This window comes from Poecilia formosa, unplaced genomic scaffold (assembly GCF_000485575.1).
Source record: "Poecilia formosa unplaced genomic scaffold, Poecilia_formosa-5.1.2 Scaffold130, whole genome shotgun sequence".
Lineage (NCBI taxonomy): Eukaryota > Metazoa > Chordata > Actinopteri > Cyprinodontiformes > Poeciliidae > Poecilia > Poecilia formosa.
Window position 1 is genome coordinate 838468 of NW_006800069.1, and position 15404 is coordinate 853871.

General features: G+C 38.8%; 1 protein-coding gene across 3 annotated transcripts in view; it reads right to left on the reverse strand.

Annotated features, from left to right (window-relative positions):
- Positions 1–15404, reverse strand: part of LOC103144648 (wiskott-Aldrich syndrome protein family member 3) — a 35730-nt gene that overhangs the window by 6651 nt on the left and 13675 nt on the right. For 2 of the 3 annotated variants that reach the window (XM_007561727.2, XM_016676223.1), the window contains 7 exons: positions 11253–11397; positions 9566–9700; positions 3720–3873; positions 3493–3610; positions 2116–2184; positions 1528–1572; positions 430–563 (listed from right to left, as the gene is read on the reverse strand). In XM_007561727.2, coding sequence (XP_007561789.1) covers positions 430–563; positions 1528–1572; positions 2116–2184; positions 3493–3610; positions 3720–3873; positions 9566–9700; positions 11253–11385 — 788 coding nt within the window. In that variant the 5' untranslated portion in view covers positions 11386–11397. The remainder of the gene's footprint in view (positions 1–429; positions 564–1527; positions 1573–2115; positions 2185–3492; positions 3611–3719; positions 3874–9565; positions 9701–11252; positions 11398–15404) is intronic. The other variant, XM_007561728.2, reaches the window with a different exon arrangement.

A 15404-nucleotide genomic window follows, 5' to 3' on the forward strand; every position in this document is an offset into this window, starting at 1 on the left:
AGTTGGCCACTCTAAGGTAAAAACCCAGCACATACAGTGTTCATGTTTTGTTTTTTTTTTCATCCAGACGGCTTCCCCTCCACCCCCCTGCAATGACACGGCGCCCCCCGTAGGGGGCGCGCCCCACAGTCTGGGAACCTCTGGTCTAATACATTGCAATTTCTGTCTGTAACATAGCAAAAAAATAAAAATAGGTTCAACGGGTATTAACATGTCTTCAAGAAACTGTAAGCCTCTACATTTTGCTCGTCTTTAAATGTGTTGCTGTGTCTTAATGCAATTCCAATCCGAACATTTCCAACGGGACACATTTGAACAAATATGGTCAAATGAATTTGTGCTTGCCTCGTCTGGGATAAACAAAAACAAACTGATGTGTTAGAAAGGTACAACTGAAGTGGTGTGGGGTTAGCTGTGGTTAGCATGTACCTGCTATCTGGGGAGAGGGACCCTTCAGACGACATGCCGTGGTAAGGGGAGGGGGTGAGCCTGGCATCGGGTCGAAATTCTTTATCGTAGGCCAGAACGTTCCATTCCTGACGCCTGTTACGAGCCTTACGCACCTGCGGGACGAAACAACAGGAAAGAAAAATACAACGGGTAAAATATATGCTTTCTTCTTTCTTTCTTTTAGTAAAAGATAAAAGACTACCGAGCATACTCTTTTTTTAGTCTGTCTATTTTTTTTAAACAAAGAATTACCATAAGTTCCCCAACCTAATAACCAACTGAGTAATTGTTGAAAGAAACAAAAACAAACAAAAAAAACCCTCAGAGATTAAATACATGTTAATGTATTTTATGACAATAAGTCTCACAAAATTAGCTTTTGCAATAACTTTACAACCTCATCATTGAAATGGGTCAATGTGTGGGCTTTGCAGGACTGCAGCATCTCAAAAAAGACTCAGGAAAAGGTCTTCTTCCAGGAAAATGACTAACTAATGTAACTTTTATTTAAAAAAATGTTTTTTTTTTTAATTTTATTAAAACTGTTACCATGATATGAAACAGAAAATCTGTGAAAACAAATCAAGCTTCTCCACCTCCTCCCTGAGCTACCTTAGCAATCTGCTAAAATGTACCACTCTCGATCAAAAACAACCAATCATAGCCAGGAGCTGGGTCTTATTGCTGTCAATTGATCATGTGTACGTGCTGCTCAATATGCTAATAAACACCTACTCACCGTCACTGGTTGCCATGATATCTAACATTAGTATTCTTAACATGCTCTGATACTGGGAAGTATCTACAGAGTAGCAGAGAGCAAGTGGGGGAGGCAAGAGTAGGGAATGAACGGCGTGTACACGAGCATGATTGACAGTGCTAAGACTCTCCTCCTGGCTCTGATTGGTTGCTTCTTGTTAGCACTGAGAGAAGGCAGAGAAACTAGATTTTTATTTCACAGATTATCTGTCTCATACTATGTCATCACGACATAGCGGTAGCATATGTTAAAATTTTATTTTTTAGAGATGTTAGATACTGAATCTTTAAATGTATCAAGAGCAAGCGGTTACCAACCTTCTTCACCTCTCTGCTTGGGTCTTCCACCTGCCGTTGCTGCTCCTGTGGAGGATACACAGACAGACAAACAGGAATGGAAAGGACTTCAGTCATTGGCTACTGGCTTTTCGTCTGCAGAAGGAAAGTGATCTGGACCCCTTTTAACCATCACACTGAACCAAACACACACACACACACACACACACACACACACACATTCACTGGTCTACTCACTACCCAGTTCACTACTGTGAAACACAGACTAGCACACGGCGGACGACGGAGCCAAAAATGGGTGGGAACACAACAAACCAACCAAAACCAAACACAGGAGGTCAGAGAGAGAGAGGGGTGAGGTGGCGAGATAAGGTGACGGTATACACACGGACACAGACGGGAGTTCACACGTGTGTGTGTGTGTAGATTTAATTTTTTCATACAGTGAGGACTTTGTTTTAGTGCTGTTTCTAAATTACAAGGTGTATGTAAGACTTCCTTATTCAGAGGTGAGTGTATAATGTGTTTTAATGGAGTGTGAGGGCAGGAAGTGAGGGGCGGGAAGGGAGTGGTGGTGGTAGGGGGAATTAGGGCTCTGGGTCGCCTTACAGAGATGGACAGGGGGCTCCTGGGTGGGGCCTGTCTGGAGTGGGGCCTGTCGGGGTGGGCCGGACAGCTCTATGGAAACATGGGAGAAAGACAAGCTGGTGCATTAGACTGAGCAGAGGAAGAGGAAAGAGGAAGGGGCTGCGCATCTTCCAAGGCCAGCTGGCTATAGATGACAGAGATAGGAAGGAGGAGGCGCTGAGGGAATAAAGTAGAGCGATATCTCAGGCAGCCTGCTGCAGCTTTTTCCCTCCTCTTACACCTGTTGTTTTTTCTTAAGTGAACGTTTGATGTAAGGTTCAAAATTTGATAAATGAGTACATTTAGAAGGGAGGGAACAGAAAAAATATGACATAAGCATTAAATTCAACACAAATATTGACAAAAAGCAGCAAATGCATACAGCAGCAGCCGTTCTGGGATCTGAATGGAAGGATTTCTTTTTTTGTTTGACTAAATCAAAGTAAGATACTATCAAAAATCAACTGTGAAAAGGCTTCAATCAACAAGTCTATACAACTTCTTCCAATTCACTAGAAGTAGCTCATAATTAATTCAGTTTTTTATTATTTATTTCCAGTTTTCAAAACAATGAATGACAGATTTAAATAATTATTTTGCAGGTCATTTATTTATTGTAATTTGGCACTCTTCTGTTTTAATACAAAACAGCCTTTTAACTGAGTGTGCTTAAAGGTGAGTTGTGTGATTGGAAACCAACATATTTGAATCAACTCTACCAATTCTGCCAAGTAAAGTACTTTCATACAAAGGCAGGTACATGTCTAATGGTTGTTGATGGCTAGAAAAAGCATGTCATTTAGGTGCAACTTGCTAACTACAATAATCTGAATAATAATCAGTGATCATATATATTTGAGCCTCTATGTAAAATTTTTAACCTGTGGTGAGCAAATCTACATTAAATTTGAACTTGAGCATGTACTTATTTTTTTAAAGCTAATTGAAGTTTTTTGTATAACACATAGGAATAACAGCTTATAATAAACCATCACATCAATATATAATAATAAATTTGCTCTTGTCTCAATTTCAGTGACTATCAGCAGTTATTTAAGTTTTGAAATCTCTGATTACATCTTGTCACCAAGTATCCCCCAGCTGCTGCTGCATTCAACAGAGCAAAGCTAAATGGTGAAAACATTAAGATAGGAAACCATCAACTTAAATAACAAAAGAACATGACACAAGTTGGCAAAATAGAACAGATAAGCAAATTAAAGCAGAGGATGACTTTATTTCTTGCAACTTTTCTAAAACACACTCTCCTCCAGCTCCACACTGACACACCAGCTGTACGTTCACAACAAAAATACAGTTTCACATGCAGATGCACTCCCCATGGAAACGGATGCCTACCTTCTGCCGCCTCTTTTCTTTGCGTTTGTCCTCGGTGGCCTGCAGCATTTTCTCCTTCCACAGGTTGAAGAAGTAGGAGGGATCAGTGTAGAACTTCAGCGCATCCTTCTTGTCATCCCTTGTAGAGGTAAATAGAGGAGCAGGGGTGAAAAAGTGAGCAACAAATAAGAAAGAAAAGAGAGCAAACATCATTTGCTGGAATTAGGCCGACTCCATATGTAACCCACCTATAGGGGCTGAGGATATTCAGCGGCGGGGGCTTGTCGCAGCGGTGGTACATTTCCACCACGGGGTTGGGCACAGAGGTCCTGGACACCACCTGCTGGTCTTGAATGGTACTGCTCTTAAATGCTTTTCTCATGTTGATGTCTTGGAGGGAGACTGAAAGACCAGAGAATGTTTCAACTTTGCTGTTTTGAGAAATTCTGCACAGAAATACTTTTTTATGTCTTAAAGGTGGAATAGATTAGCAGCTAAATCCTGCTAAAACACTACTGTCTGGTCATCTGACCCTTGCTTTCAAATTTTACAGGCAAATTTTTTTTATGGTTTTAGAATTGTCTGACAACCCTGATAATTACTTATCAGGGTTCTCCACTCAGTGGCATGTGACTATTACTGATGAAACTTGTTTTAATAAAATCCAAGATAAACAAGTGGCCACAAAAGAGCTTGTATACACTTTCTAAGTATGATCAGTTATCTACTTCAAAGACTGTAACTTTACCTTCAACCCACACTAGGAATTGACTTTCTTTACACTGTCATAAACAAATACAACTTTTTAAAATACATTTGATCTTTTACGGCTGAAAATATAATGGTCTGATTGGAATTTTGATATCGCACAACTGGAAAAAGATTATGTATAAATTTTTTACAAATTAAAATTTTCAAGTGCGGCAGCATGCATTCAGTAATCTGAGACAATATCTTGTGGAACCATCAACAAAATTTGTAAGATTTTTTTTTTTACTTTATTGCAATCAAACAGTCAAACAAGGTGAAGAGTTTTTGGAAGATCAACTTTTTAGGTCTTGCCACAAGTTCTCAGTTTGATTTAGGTCTGGAATCATGGCTATTCTCACATTCATACAAGACAGGATCCTAAAGAGGCATCATAAACTCAAAGACAGAGAGATGCATAATAACAGAAGCATCTGCACTGTGTTGTTTATGTACGCCACAGAAGCAGAAATAGCAATGATGTGTGTTTGTGCATGTGTGTTTATGTGAAAGCATGCGTAAAATAAAATTTTTGACATATTTTTTGTGGTTACCAGATGTAAGAAAAAGTGTGTCCCCATAAGCATACTAAAAGTCCTAATGCAGGGGTGGCCAAGTCCAGTCCTCGAGAGCCACCATCCTGCAAGTTTCAGATGCATCCCTGCTTCAACACACCTGAATCAAATGACTGGCTCGTTATCAGGCCTCTGTAGAGCTGATCCCGGTCTGTTGGAGTAAGGATACTTCTAAAACTTGCAGGATGGTGGCTCTCGAGGACTGGACTTGGCCACCCCTGTCCTAATGGTATCACAAACAACAAATACGCGTATGCGTGTGTGTGTGCGTATCATTCCTTTAATACTGTAAGAGGTTTAACACAGAACTATCTAGCATCTTCCATATGACAGAACACACAGTCACACACATGGGTGGGATCAGCTGACACCAACCCAGCGTATAATAAGGTTAAGCCACAAACGGTGTAACATATGTCCCTGTCAGTGATTTACTGAATGATCATTTATGTGTACAGATGCTGACAGAACAGTTAGCCTCTGACTGCAGTGACTTGCTCCTTAAAAACTAAAAGGCAAAGGGTTGTTTGATTCATATGTAAGCTTGCAGTGAAAGCACCGTACCGTCTGAACAGTGTTTGATCATTGCCTCCTAAGCCTCTGTCCCTGTGGCCAAATGAATAATCCACTGCAGTAGAAGCCAATGAAACTTTGATTCAGACTCATCTTCAAAGAGACTTTTTACTTTTCCAGCAAACTTATTTTATTCCTCACTGTGTACTCTCTTTTTCACCATCCCTCTACGTTCTGCAGGATGTTCTTTTTAGCACATCCTTGCAAATTGTCTAAATACAGTTGATAACCATGAGATAAAAAAAAGTGTGAGGGCCTCTGTAGAGGTCTAGAATCTACATAAGTGTTTTGCCAATCTTCTGAAAATTTACATTGCTGTAGGTGAAACAGAAGAATGTGTTACAGATTTTTTTTTTTTTACATTTTCTGAGTCAGTAAAAAATATCTGGGGTTTGCAGTTCAACAAAAGGACTTCTATTTTGCTGGTTCACACAATGTTTTATTCTGTTACATAAAAAATTTAAAAATGGTTATTTATCGTTTCTTTGAGATTGCTCTAGAGCTCTTTTAGCCTGCTTTGTGTCAGACAGGTCTGATTAGGTGATTCTTGATTCTACAGGTCTAAATGTGTCTAGGAGAATTCAATTCTGTTGCTTTTAGTCCTTTATTTTAACTGTTTTCTGTTTATCAGAAATATTCAACTGTGCAAAATAAAGCAAAACAGATAATGTTTTAAATTTAATGCTTTTTGATGCCTATTAAATTAGCTGGTCACTGTTGAATATAAAAAATAAATACATTTTAAATTGTTCTGAATTACTTTGAGGTAGTTTTTTTTTGTAGAATTTATTTATTTTTTTCATTTTGTCGTCTTACTACTCCAAAAAAAGGTAAGACACAAGATGATTAACAAGAAGATTAGCATAAATCTTTCAAATTTTCCTTTTTCAGTAGCATTTTTATTACTGTTTGCCTGCCTTGTGAAAGAGCGCACAAGCACACCTTGCTAGTTTAATAAAATCTGCTCGACCAGTCTCCACATTTTCAGAAACAGAAATTGATGCCTTTTTTTTAAGCATTTGAAATAAAATACAAATTAATCTAAAGCATTATGCCTTTTAAAGGCGTGCCAATAACTGAGGGAGGTACTGTATGTGAACAGACAGTGGGCAAAACATTCGTTTCTCAATACATGTCATAAATATTTTCAATAATACTAAGGTGATAAAGCTCGTGGGTTTGTATTACTATCTTAGGGTACAATAATTTGAGGAATCAGTTGTTCCTTCTACGGTTTAAACCTGACACCATCTACAATGGCCTAGTTAAAGTGAACATGACATAATAGTTTTACTTATTACATAACAGAGAGACATGTCAAGTGTTTTTGCCTTTTCTTGACTAAGCACCATTCTCTTATTCTTCTTTTCTTACAAGATACTCAGATTTCTCCTTACCAAATATTCTAACTTTACAATATATATTCTCCTTCCTTATTTCTCTTTACGATATTTTTTCTCTTTTTTCCCCATTTCAGATACCCCTCCTTCCTTCTTGACTAGAGAGAAGCCATCAGTGTCGCCATTTTACAAATAAGATGGAGAGACTGAAATAGAGAAACGAACTGAAGGACAAGAGGAAATGACTGAGCAGAAGTAGTAAAAGATAAAAAAGTGAAAGGTTTGTGAATCATGACTTCTGTAACAGAGAACTAAAAAAAATAGTATCAAGAGGACAGAGGAATGGATTGCAAGTGGGAGGACAAGGGAGTGAGGAGATGAAAAACTGAGCAGGTGAGGAGGAGGAGGTGGAAGAGAAAGAATGGGAGAGGGATGAAAGAGTATGACGAAAGACTGCTGAGGTTTTTCTTTTCATCTCCGTCTGCGCTGCTGTGACGCTGGGTATCTGAGGCTGCTGTGCTGCAGAATGACTCGGCAGAACCAGGCAAGGATGGAAAAAAGAGAGAGGAGAGGGATAGAGACAGAAAAGAGGATCATGAAAATGAAATAGATGGGGAAAATGAAAACTAAACATGGGGAGAAGAGGATGGAAAGAAAAGGACAGTGGGATAAAAGAGAAGAAACCTGAGCTAAAAAGATAGGAGGCATGAACACATGTGGCTTCTTTCAGTCTCATCAAAAAGATTAAAGACAACAGAACACGGGATTTAACTAAGCTACAAATCTGTTGATCTTCTAAACTCTGGAAACGGCCACAAAAAACTGATTCACCGAATTCTTGCACTTATCTGCAGTCAGAATGATCATTTTAAAGTTTTAAACAAGTAGAATAATGAGTGTGCAATGACAGTTTTTAACAAAAGGTTCAAATCCTGGCCTGGGCTCTGTCTAAATTGCCTTCAGTTATGTATGTGTGTGTATGTGTGTAGGTGTGTGTGTGTGTGTGTGTGTGTGTTGGTGTGTGTGCGCACGCGTGTGTGTGTGTTTATGGTTGTTTGTCCAGTGGGCCTCTGTAGGTGCCTTTTCATTGGCCATATAATTGCTCAATTTTACACAAAGAAAATAAATTTGCTTAATGAAAACAAGTCGATCTTCAAAAAACACTTTGTTTGATAAACCGCTTTGGTGCTAGGATGAGGTGTTTTTATGGAAAATTAGTTTATTTTAATAAACTGCAATGGAAACACTTTTGTTCACATCACAAACGGATGTTGTCGCTGGTGCAAACCACGAAGAAGACAACAAGAAGGAGTTTGAGGATCATTGCGCAGAATGATTTTTAATGACTTATCGCATGAACAAACTTGATCACGTGATTTTATTTGGGTTTCTTATTTAATGGAAACGCCGCAATTGCAAAGTTGTGTTTTTTCGACATTAACTGAATATCAACAAATTTTCGCGCACATTTGTAATGGAAACGCAGCTTGTGTTTGACCTCTGATGGACTAATCCGTTGTGCTTCTCGACCAACAACCACCACAGATGAGCAGAATTAGGTAACTGTAAATGTTACAGGTTGTTTTCCAGACTTTAGCATTTGGCAGAAAGCTAGAACATATAAATCTTACAAAATGTACCTACAAAGAGAATAAATCAAACATGCAAAAATTAAATATGAACAACTACATTCATATAACTGACTATTGGAGACAATTTGAAGCCAAATGGCTGAGAGTCTAATAACCAACCAGAAGCTCTACTTATGCACACAAACACAGCTAAAGAGTAAGGTTCATCTTAGCGGTGAGTTCACTCCAGCACTCCTGGGATATGCAGACACACAGACATCATATGAGAAGGAAGCATAATGTAGACAAATGTAATAAAAAACAGGACAGATTGTTTACATGCACTGAGCAGACATGTACTTTTTGTGATACTCCCCAAGGGACAAGACGGAACGCCAAACCGTAGCATCTGAGAATTACTCTGGCAAATAAACATTCTCCTTACATCAAACTACCTACTTTGACTTTTTATGTGAGTAGAGAACGATATGTATAGATTTTATGGTCATTAGTGTGAGTTTTACAGTGTCTAAGTAAAACATGTATGCAAACTTTATGACATGCTAATCTTGTGACACCAACAGTCCAGAAGCTTCTGGGCTTAATATGGATCATATTCATGTCAAAAATCATGTGTGTGATCCTAACATCGAACTCCTCGCCATCAGAATGTGCCCTTACCATCTCCCAAGGGAATTTACCAACATTTTTGCCATCACCATTTACATTCCCCTTCCGGTAAAGCCAATGTTGCCTGTGACGTCATTAATAAATTATTATTATTACCTATTTTTAATTTTTGTTGTGTGCTATGCTGGGACAAACCAAAGTGCCCCACCATTCAAGAAAATATTATCATCTCATCTTAAAAGTCAAGGAGTATGAATTCTTCTGTACTGTATATGATAATGTAAGAGCTCTTTTATCCATGAAGCATTGCTGTAAGACTAGTTAGAGGACAAAGCACAAGCACACATGTACCTATAGACAAAGAAAAGACATTTAAAGCATAAAATGCAAATCACAATACACCAACACTCACATTAACACACACACGCACGCACGCGCGCGCACGCACGCACGCACGCACACACACACACGCACACACACACACACACGCACGCACACACACACACACACACAGGTATAGAAACAATCCCTTTGTTCAAAACAACACACAAAAGATGAATCACAGACGTACACACATGGCTGCTTGGATGTATTTCTGTGGAAGAATGACCTTTCCAGAGTCAGACACACACACGCACACGCACACACACACGCATACCTTCCTCCACAGTGGAGTCGAGCTGAGTGACTTTCACAGCCAGCTGGTCCACTCTCTCCTGCAGGCTGCTCATCCTCAGGTAGAAGCTGTTGGCTTCGTTGAACAGTTCTCCAAAAATGTCCTCAGCATGGCGACCTAGGCAGCAGCGAAGACCCAGGTGTGGTCAGATTTGATTTGTGTTGTTCACATCCTTCAAATGTCAACAGCTTTTGATCAGTCCCCCCACTCACCAGAACTGCAGCGTCTACAGACACACATCTGTCATAAAATATTTAAAAGCAAATGTTGTTCCATCTCGACAGACGAACTGCACAAGGACTTCTGTTAAATAGCATTCTGTTGTAGACAATTCCAACAGTGTAGAAACACAACGCTGGCCGCCCTTGTTTAGTTCTGGTCTTGAAAAGATGGAGGCCTGTATAGACATCTTTAGTGTAATCCAAACTAGAAGCATGCAGATGTTTTTTTTGTCCTGTTTTGACAGGAAACCATTTATTCTTGGCAGGACTTTGAGGTGGTAAAAGATCGTGTTAATAAGACTTTCCGATATAAAATAAAAGTGGCACAAGTATGGGGCCCTGAGGAACCCCGTGTGTTATCTCTGTTTGCTCAGACTCAGAATTTCCACAAATTTGGCCAAATAAGATCTGACCCGATGTGGCACAATCCTGCCAAGTTTTTAAGTTTGCTAACCAAATTATTAACTGTGTTGACAGCAGCAATTAGACCTAACAATCCCAACTCACAGGTTTTAAAACCAGCAACCCTGAGACGGATCGCATTTGAAGTTTCACCAGTAGTCTCACAGTAAGATGGAAAATAGTTTCAAAAGAAGCAAAACAAAAAAAGAAATACATTCATTGATTATCTACTTTTTCAATTTACTTATCTGAAAATGCAAAAGAATATTAAAAGAAACAAAGAAGAAAAGCCTGTCGTCTGTCTCTGCAGGAAAGGCTGCATTCTGCTGTGAATCTCGTCAGACTGAAAACTAAAAAAACCTTAATACCTCCATAAAACCATGACAGGAAGAGAGAGAGAGAGAGATGCAAATGCAAACTAAACCAGATTGCAATGCGCAAACAGACATCTATTCCTCCCTTCTATTTTTTTCTGTCCCCACCACTCAATTTACGTCTGACAGACGCAGCAGAGGCAGCGCCTTTAGTCACCCGGAATGAGATGTCACAGATTTAATTTAGCACATAACTGTTAAACACATTTAGATAGCTATTTTGCCCTGCATATATCAACTGAGTCATTTGGGTGGAGATTAATATTCACAAGACGTTTTGTCCTTGCTAGTAAATGAACTATTCACATTTACAATGAGTTGTTTAAAGTGAGATATTTCAAAAGAGAATAAGTACAGCAGCAGACTAGAAACTGCGCTTCATGGCTTTATTAACCAAAGGTGTAATTGACTGGAAGCATCTTTGCTGTTGAAATTTATGCAGAGCAATTGAAACTAAGCTGTTTTTTTATGTGTAGAAACACAATAAATCTGAGAAATGTATGTCAAAAGCCCTAAAATAAATTGTCCTTAGCTTTGAAAAAGTCACATAAAATGTTACTAAAAATAGTAGATGACCAAGTAAATGATTTTAACCTGGTTATTGTAAGTGAGGATTACTTTCTACTGGAGATTAGAAGAAAAACTATAAAAACGTGTGTAAATATTACTCACTCAGGCTACCCAGCTGTTTGATGATGGCTGCCAGTGTGCTGTTGGTGACACACTCCAGTTCACTGGTCACCCCATCTGGCAGCGCCCCGCGGCACAAGTGCCGGGGTTCAATATTTCTCTTCACCAGCGGCATGTTGCTCTACACCTGCAGAAACAACAAAAAAAGAACTGAAAACACCATGTTTTTTTTTTATTTATTTAACTTTCAACTTCGCTGATTTATGGTTACGATCCGTTTCCTTAAACTCGGAGCTTTCGTACCTCCCAGTGAACAGTTTCTGAATATCCAAAGAGTAAGATGGATGCAAATATGCCAACATTTCTGGGAAATAATAAGGATGGGGGTGGGAGGGGAGGAAATGACTTGATGTTGATTTGAGGCCGATGGAAACGGAGGTGTCATGTCCACCGTGGGGCGCAGTCACTCATCGTGCTGTCTAATGCCAGAGCTCCTCGCGTGAGCCAGAAACTAAATGAGCCAGAAAGAATTTTATAAATGGTGCAAATGAGCTTGAAACTGGGCAGAGAGACCGGAAGGGTCCTGACAGGGAGACAGAGAAACTAGACGAGGCAGGATGAGTAAGGATCAGGGGTGCTACTAGAAATAAAGCTTCTCTGGGGCCCAAAACCACCAAACTGCCAGGACTGAAATTAATCTTTGAACCTTAAAAACCCTAAGATGAACTTCCCAGCTAAAAAAAAAACAAAACAAAAAAAAACTTCTGGTTTATCTTAAAATATATTTAAATGTCATCCAAATGTTTTTATTTCAATAATCTGATTCAAACAGTCAACCATATTCACTGCAAAAACACAAAATCTTACAAAGTGTTTTTGGTAGTTTGTAGTGGAAATATCTTAGAACACTTGAAATAAGAAAAACTAACTGATGAGTGACTTTTAAGAACGATATAGAAGCTTGTTTTATGTCAATAATTCTTTAATATTGATTGTTATTGTAATATTGTTTTTACTGATAAGACATTTTCTCCATGTAACAAGTGAAATAATTTGCCAGTACTTTTTACATAAATTTTAAGAAATTATTGACTTAAACAGGCTCCTGTGTCTTGCTGCAAATTTACATGTGAATTATTTTAGTCTTTTTTTTAATATGCTAAGATATTTGCACTAAAAAATATACAAAAACACTTGGCTTTAACAAACATGCAAAAACCTTTTTTTTAAATTAAAGTTACATATTGCAGCTTTAAGAATGATACAATGAGAATCTTAGCCTCGCCCCATCTGTTTTCATGTATTGATAAAAATCAAAATTAATGCCCCCTACTGGCCTGGAGTAGTTGTTTCAGGGCTTTGAGACATTTGAGAAGTCCCTTCTGTCTATTTTAATGGGTATGAACCACCTACTAAAAACTAGAATACAGTGTTGTAAAAACACAAGCAACACAGGAATCGATTCTCTTATCAAGAGAAGAAGTGTTTGTTTCTGCATATTCAATCAATAACGTGTTTGTTTACTCTGAAATATTTGCGATAAACGGGGGCAAACAGACGTTTGTAGTGAGTTTTCAAGTAGTAACCAGATCTGTTTGAAGCATTCCCCCGCTCGTTCCTCCCTCTAACAGCTTCTGACATTTAATTATGTTAACTACCTCAGATGATGCTGCGGCTTCTTAAGTACGCTGTTGAGCTTCCCTCTGTGCACGCGCCTGTATGCTTGCGCAGCAGCCAATGTCTTCCCCCCCTTCCTCCAGCTGCTGTAAATAATCTAAGAAGCTCGCTGGTTAATAATACATAAAAACTCCCCATCATCCTCCTTCCCCGCTCCGATGGGTGCTGCTCGTCTCGTCTGTCGGGTGGGTCCCCCAGTCGTCTTTTTAGCTGGCTCCTGCGCTCGTTTTCGATCCAAATATTTTGTACTTCCTCGCTTGGTTTCATCAATAAATCAGTAGGGGGCGAATACCTTATACTCCAACTCCCAACTCCCGAGCGTCCAACAAAGACTGGGGTTTCCCCCCCTCCCCTGTTTCCATGTCTGTCTGAGAATCTGCGGTTTCTTCCTCGGTCATAAAAGCTTCAGACACACGAAGCGACTCTGTTTTGACCCTCGGGCGCTTACGTCTCCTTTATGAACACTTTCAGGTCAGCTGCAAGGCAAACTGACATGGTTCTAGTCGGCTATGCTTCAACAAGAGAACGGGTAAACAGAGAAACAACTCCTAACAGGTTCACCTTTTTCTGAGGATTCCTCTTTAAATAGAAATATATTCCCGCTCACAAACAGTTGCTTCAAAGGAATGTCAAGAATACAATAGCAACTTGGTTGCCTTTGTTCTGGCAGAAAATTTTAAGCTTGTCTTTCCCCGATGTTCTTAGGAGGTTCTCCTCATTTTCACATTTCTTTTTTCATATAAAACTAAATTATTTAACTATTTTTCCAGCTGAATAATAATAAAAATATATATATATTTAAAAAGTGTACAAAAATGCAAGTTTTTGGTGCAAATCTGTTATTCAAAATGTGAAGTGTTGTTTTGATGTAAACAAACGTATCATTGGTTTGTCCTATCAAGGTGAAATTCATATCAACACTAAATTTAAACTCAGGCTGTCAACATTTGCGATTTATCCAAAAAGTTCAACGGCAGTTCAACGGCACGTCTGTCTACTCACTTCCTGTCAGATTCCTGTCAAATAAAGTTCAGTAACACCAAGACAAAAAAAGATGTGACAACAAACATTTGGATAAAACCAAGGTAGCATGTAGCCTACTTATCACAACGGTGAATTATTCTTTCACTGGAGCATAACCACTTTACAGATAACGTTTCTAAATTACAACAAAAGGACTTCATATAAAACCGTCGTAAATATGAAAACCTGAAAAACGTAGATGTTTGGTTGGAGACAATAAAACATTCTCTTAAGCAGTTTTTGAAAATGTGCAGTTTTACATTTCAGGCCTACACAAAGTTAATTGTGATTAATCAAAGGGCGAGAGTGTGATTAATCTGATTACATATTTTAATCGATTGACGGCGCTAATTTTAACTACAACCATGTTTACCAAAGACTGATTAACATTGAAACTCACACACTCCAGTCTCTGTGATTCCTTAAGTTTAACTATATTAAACTTTACATAGGCTTTGCAGGCATCAGACTTTTCTGGCATCATCAGCAGTATCAGATTTGAAAACTGAAAAAAACAATAAAAAATTTGTGACCTTTAGCATTTTGAGCACTGCCTTTAGTGTCCGATGTGAGCATCTGAAAATCAAAAATACATAATTCATATAGCACATATATCATTATTAACCAAAGAATCTTTTGAAAGCGAACAACACTAAAGAACACAAGCTTAAATGTTAAAATATTTAGGTCCAAATGTAAATGTAAAGAAGAAAACAGACGATAGACGGAAGAGGAAAAGCACCCTGAGTACGCTGTGGAGCCACGGGAGTGTTGTCATGCCAACACACTGAGGAATCTGCTCTTCAGATCAAAAGTGGAACTGGCTGTGCCACTGAAAATAGTATGAAAGAAAGACTGCACAAAGAGGACACGGAAAAAACGAGAGAAGGGAAGCAAAATAGAAATTAAAAAGAGGGAGCAAAAGATGCCAAGAGATGAAAACTAAAAGTGGAAACTTTGGTACGTCGGCCTGTGGATGATCCATCGCACCGTGACACCCGGGCTTCCGAGAGGAGCAAAGGAAACGATTTCTAAAAGGTCAGGTCAGATCAGATCAAGAAATTTGTGGCAAAATGAAACTCTTTAGAGATGTACAAGTGAAAGTGACCTGTCAGAAAATGTTAGTTAGCATTGTTGTTTCCTCACATGGTGACAATTTTCTGTTTCCATGGGCAACAGTGAAGCTGTACAGACTAAATGAACAGTCCCAGGGTTATAACCTAAGGTTAACAGGGAGATAGTAAGTGGTAAACATGAATCGACAAGGTTATCTTAGCCTGAGTGACTGCTTTTTCCCCCAAAGCATTGTTAAATACCCTGCTTTATCATTTGTGGATATGACAACAGTGCATACGACAACGGTGCATACAATATCATTCAACCATCAGACAAGTCAGGCTATGACTGAATTTTGTAACACATTTGCTGAAGAAGATCCACTCACTTCAGCATGCTGAACGCTTGAAATAGTCAAAACCTGAGTTATGTTACAAA